General features: G+C 33.8%; 1 protein-coding gene across 1 annotated transcript in view; it reads left to right on the top strand.

The window, feature by feature from the left end:
• Positions 1–405: 405 nt before the first annotated feature.
• LOC130636600 (uncharacterized) overlaps positions 406–6,090 on the top strand; it is a 56,508-nt gene continuing 50,823 nt past the window's right edge. The window contains exons 1-6 of the mRNA XM_057446374.1: positions 406–1,259; positions 2,581–2,800; positions 3,024–3,247; positions 4,056–4,299; positions 4,380–4,502; positions 5,806–5,972. Of these exons, the coding sequence (XP_057302357.1) occupies positions 425–1,259; positions 2,581–2,800; positions 3,024–3,247; positions 4,056–4,299; positions 4,380–4,502; positions 5,806–5,972 (1,813 nt within the window). The 5' untranslated portion in view covers positions 406–424. The remainder of the gene's footprint in view (positions 1,260–2,580; positions 2,801–3,023; positions 3,248–4,055; positions 4,300–4,379; positions 4,503–5,805; positions 5,973–6,090) is intronic.

The following is a 6,090-nucleotide window of genomic DNA, read 5'->3' as shown; positions in this document are numbered from 1 at the left end:
GACTAAATGAAAAAATATTGTTATTAAAATATTGTTGAGTCTATAAATTATATAACCGCGCTCCTACGCAGGTCATTGATAAGCAAAGAAAGAATATGTTTATATGTTGCGTTTTAGCAGTACCGTGTCATATAAAGGAGCTACGCAAATATGAGATTCTTTAATAATTACACGACACGAAGCAAGGATGGAAATTTGGTGGTGAATTAAAAATCAACATAAACCATATAATACTTGTCCCCCTGGAAAAAAAAACAGCTGTCCCCAATTACCGTCGTGTTCTGTAAATTTCTTATGATTGTCTCAACGGTAAATCTTACCCAATACTCAGCATATAAACCAAGCCCTTTCATTCACCTTTTTATCCAAGTGATGAGAAGGAAATTATTTCTTGTAAAAGCTGCAGAATATAAGTCTATATAAAATGGACAAGATGGCTCTTAATGTACTTGTCGCGATATCGCTTTTTGGATACGCTAGTAGTCAAGCAGACGATCCTGTAAATTTCTTAAAATGGTATAATGACAATATAAGTAGGATGACGTATAGAGCAATTGAACTTGCTTTTATTAAAGCTACTAATATAACAAAACACAACACAATGCTTGCAGATGAAGCTGCAGTAAAAAAAACTAATCTTTCATTGCAAATGCATCAAAATGCGTCGACGTATAGTTTGGATGGAGTTGATGCCGATACCAAACGTCAATACCAACTTTTATTAATGACAAGAACGTCAAAGAATGAAAGCATCGTCAAAAAAATTAGTGAAATTGGTGGTAAAATGGAAACACTTTACAGCACTGGTAAAGTACCTTACGATAAAAATATAATCAAAAGCATAACTAAGAACACTACTACCATGACATTGGGAGACCTGGTTAACATTATGAAGACTTCTAACGATTCTAAAGAACTTTTGTATGTTTGGAAGGGATGGCGAGACACACTTGCAAGCAAATTAAAAGGTTTATATAAAGAGTATGTTCATCTCAACAACATTGGTGCAGTGGAAAATGATTATGAAGATGCTGGCGACTACAAACGGAAAATATACGAAGTAAATAATTTAAAAGAAGTGGCAGAAGAATTTTGGAAAGAATTGAAACCATTTTATCAAGAAGTGCATGCTTATGTTCGACATCGTTTGACACATGTAGATTTAGTAAAAGACACCGAACCAATTCCAGCTCATTTATTGGGTAATATGTGGGCACAATCATGGGATAACGTTTTTAAACATGTAATTCCTTATAAGGGTATGTAGTTTTTTTCAAAAAAGAGCCTGCTATCTGTCGTATATAAATTCAATAAAATATTTTAGCTACATTCAAAATAAAGAGAGATTTGCAATTATATTTTTCTATTTATATCGTATAAATGAATGGCTTTAAAGGAAATATGTTTGTGGAAACATCTTATTGACATTACTATAGAAATTAGATAAAGGATTAGAAGGAACCAATAAATAAATACATTTAATTGATGTCAGCATGGCGATGGCAACTTATTTTTAGTATTTGAAAAAAATGTCAATGTTGATCTCCCATTCGCTCCGTTTGTTTTCACGCGACGTGAATAACCAAACAAAGTTCACCAAAACATTATTAAAAAGGAGAACTTGCAGCCATTATGCTTAGTTTTCTTCCAATAAAACGTGGCCGTAATACAATGTAGAGACTTATATAATAGATATAATAAAAAAGATATAATAAAAAGTTTGCTAGTATCAGCATTTCTCTTGTGACATCATCAGAAATTTTCGCGTGCACGACAGCTCGTTTATAAACGAGTCTGGATAAAATATTACAATATAAATATTGTTGTAGAGCTTAACGCTATCTTTCGTTAATGCCGTTGCCATGGTAATACATAACATACATATTGTATGCATGTTTTTATGAAATTAAAATTGATGCATTTTGAATTTATAAGTACATACAATAAGCGTTTTTTCCATTAACAAAATAGCAAGGAAAGATCTATTGTGCACCACAAATGTGAGAACTAATCAAGGGGTACGCCCATTTGCCACTCCAAGGTTTTATTAAAGCAAACATATTTGCCAACAGAAGTATCGCTGAGAAAATTATACTTATTAAAGTAATATACTATTAAGGGCTTAAGTCAAAAATGACGTTCGTTTATTTTTTGCCGGAGAACGTACATAACATCCTTTACTAGAAAATAACCGTTGCCTGCAACGACCACATTTATATTTTATACTGAAAAAAGACGCAATTAGGCTAAATACGCGAGAGACTAGTTGTGTTTACAGGGAAATGAAAGTTACTGTATCATTAAACCGTCCTATTTGCTTATAGGAAAAGTACATATAACACAGTAAATCGTAATTGTACAACTGTAAATATTGACGTTTTCAATGAGATAGTTGCTGTGACTCCTGCAAAACTGTTTGTAAAAGCCAAGTTGTGCTGTCGTTTCTAATTACAAGTTCTAGATATCCAACTTTTCATGTTTATTTTGTTTTCTCACCGCAAAAATTGAATTATGTTGTCTTTAGCATTACCAGACCTCGTGTATTTCACCATATCAACAAATATAAATTTATATTCACAGAGGAACCAAAACTGGATGTAACACCAGCTTTAAAAAAGGATTACACTGTCCATCAAATGTTTAAAAAAGCTGAAGAATTCTTTGTTTCAATTGGATGGCCAAAATTGCCAGCTGGATTTTGGAAAAAATCGTTATTTGTGAAACCTAAAGATAGAGAAGTTGTTTGTCATGCATCAGCTTGGGATTTGGGAATCGAACTAAAAGATGGAAAGGATGTACGGTAAGTAATTATCCTTTTCTTTGTCTTGTGTGTGTTAGGGCGCAGAAAGGTAGGTACATTACACAACTGTTGACTCAAACACTAAAGACATCTAAAGATACTAAAGATAATACTTTTAGTATTATCAAATACAATCTGTTTGCAGGTTGAGAGATGCTAGATATCGTTGCTTCTAATTTACTCTAAATTAATTAAGTTTGCATCTTTTGAATTGCTTTTTTAGAGTAAAGATGTGCACGGAAAAAGATCAAGATAATTTCATAACAATTCATCACGAACTTGGTCACATTTACTATTTCCTTTTATATTGGAATCAACCGGCAGCCTACAGGCATGGATCTAACCCTGGCTTTCATGAAGCAGTTGGTGATACAATCGCTCTCTCTGTTCAAACGCCAAAACATTTAAGAGACATAGGACTTATTGAAAATGTATCCAATTCACATGGTGCGTGTGTGTGTGTGTGATTCTACCCTATGTTCATTGTAGCACATTACACGCATTTTATTTTTGCACCTTTACACAAAATACCCTTAAAATACTCGTCCCGAAATCTCTTTGAGTTAAAACCTCGAAGGTTTATCTAAAAAAGGTCTGTCGTCGAGAATGACCCTATTCCCGAAACAAACTTCCCTTTTGTTTGAAATAAAATATGTATAAATATATCTTAAAATTGCCAGACTTGTTTCCATAGGGCTGCATTTCCCGCTACTGCGAAATTTAAAAAAAAGTTTTCCTCTCTTGCAGCGCATAGACAGTGACTACTGTAGTATTCCGACTTTTTATGTAATCTCGCAAAGATCATAAATAATATGTGATATTTTTGCAAAAGTTAACACCACTTCCAATCTCAGATTTTCTTCTTCTACTCGTTTCTCTTGAAACAACTTAAAAAAATTACATAAACGTTATCTTTTAATTGGATACAGATCTACTCCGATTTTTCCTCTTTCATAATTATAGCTGGCCTCAGTCTGTTCTCTTCGCTAAATTCCATTGCCAGTAGCAAAAGACAGGAGAATCCGTAGATTTATCCACGGGTCACCGACTAGTCTTATTTAATAAACTTAAAACCTGAGAATGAACTCCTGCTAACAACTGCTGTTATTTTACCTTGTAGATTTCATTTCGCGCGTGAAAAATTTAAAGGGGAATAGAAATTGGTTTCTTCTTGATAGCAGCTTGAGCTTTAATAAAAAATGCAACTAAATAAAAATGGCCCTTTACGTTTATTTTGTCACTTTTGTTCTTTTAGAAGCTGATATAAACTTTATGCTAAAAATAGCAATTGAAAAAATTGCCTTCTTGCCTTTTGGCTATCTAATGGATCAATGGATGTGGGGAGTTTATAGTGGAGATATTAGGCCTGAAGATTACAACAAGAAATGGTGGGAGATGAGATTAAAATATCAAGGTATAAAACCACCTGTGGATAGATCAGAAAATGATTTCGATCCAGGTGCAAAGTATCACATCCCAGCAGATACACCCTACATCAGGTTCGTCATCCATTTATTTGCTTTGTTTCAATTTTTATGAAAATAAATTTGTCTCTTCACATTCTAACCTTTTTACTTAGATACTTCTTCGCTCACATTTTACAATTCACATTTCACAAACATGCCTGTAGACATGCAAATGTAAAGGGATCATTACATAAGTGTTCTATTTATAACTCCAAAGAGGCTGGAAAGGCACTCGGGTAAGATCATATGGCAACTGGTTAAACAATGATATATTCCGCTAGTTCATTTTATACACTCTGTAAGCACCAAAATCTGTTTCCAATTAGAAGTATGGGTGAATTTGTCCTTTATCCATCACTATTTTTATTCGTGTTCGGCCTGTAGCCCTTATTTACTTATGGAGATTGTAAACGATGAACTAATTGCACGACTACTCAAATTTCTCGAATCTCATACTAACTTAAGGGTTACATGAAACAACCAAGACGCAATTTTTGTCAAATATTTGATTTTTATATCGAAGCTTCGAATTCTTAGATATATTTTTAACAATATTTTTTCTTTTCTTTTCTTTTATAAAAATCAATTTTTGCTTCACACACCTCTTTAGGCTATAGAGCCAAAACAAAAACATTAATGTTCTGGGCAGGGGGCTGTTTATATGAGGCCGGTTGACGGGCTGGCCCGTTTACCGAGATCTTGCTTGTTCCTTATTTTCCTCATATTTTTGCTCATCTGTTTATATGGTCAAACGAGGTGGCTCGGTAGGTGAGATCTCGTTTCTCAGAAGCGGGATCCCGGTACGCGGGCTGGATAAAACTCCATATAAACAGTCGCGGGGCGGGGTAGCCCGTCTAGGCGAGATGATTTATTATGCTCAATTAATTAAATTCTTTTGTTATGAAAATTATTTTTTTTTGTTATACATTATTTAATGTTTTCATTGTTCAGAGCCAGCCCGCCTAACCGAGGTAGTTTTTTTGCATGTAAACACAAGTTAAAGCCAGCCCGGTAAGTGAGCCAGCTCGGATTGCGAGCCAGCCCGCATCCATATAAACAGCCATAAAGTTCCAAACACGATGTCTGTTTTCTTAAAACTGAATTGCTGAGATTTTATTACAGTGTGAAGGTAGAAAGTACAACGGAGAAGCTCAAAATGAAAACTTTTAGATATAAATTTTGAAGTAGAACTTTAAAAGCAAAACTGAGACACTGTTTTAGCTAGTACTCAAGTGGAGTATATTTGGATTGTGTAATTTTTGAGCGATTTTTGAAAGCTTTAAATGTCTGTGTACCTTTTGTATTCGGCAGTCGACAACTCGAAATAGGTGTCTGATTTATATCTACATCTTCTCAGTTTATTACTAGAGAAATAACACTGTTTGATATATAATAAATAGCTTTTAAGAAATATATATACTTTTATTTCGCAGCTTAGGAAATATAGACAGCAACATGGGTTATGTTTTTTCATATTTTTATACAACATAAGTTTGTCAGTTAAGTTTTTTCTCCTTTCAACTGTGAACTTTTTTATAGAGACATGTTGAGACTTGGGAAGAAAAAGCCATGGCCTGAAGCACTGAAACAATTTACTGGCTCAGACAAACTTTCTGTTGCACCAATCAACGAATACTTTAAACCGCTTATTGATTGGTTGAAAAAAGAACGCGCTAGAAATAACTACCGACTTGGTTGGGACGATGGTGAGACTAGTTTAGCCGCAAAACATTTATGTTCAATATTTTTTACATTATTTTGTTTAATCATTAGTGTTTTGTATAATTAATAGGGCTTACACATTTTTTTAGTAAACGAGCGATC

This window comes from Hydractinia symbiolongicarpus, chromosome 3, assembly GCF_029227915.1.
Source record: "Hydractinia symbiolongicarpus strain clone_291-10 chromosome 3, HSymV2.1, whole genome shotgun sequence".
In the NCBI taxonomy this organism is placed as follows: domain Eukaryota; kingdom Metazoa; phylum Cnidaria; class Hydrozoa; order Anthoathecata; family Hydractiniidae; genus Hydractinia; species Hydractinia symbiolongicarpus.
Note: the sequence above shows the minus strand (reverse complement) of the source record. Positions and strands in the feature narration are given on the sequence as shown.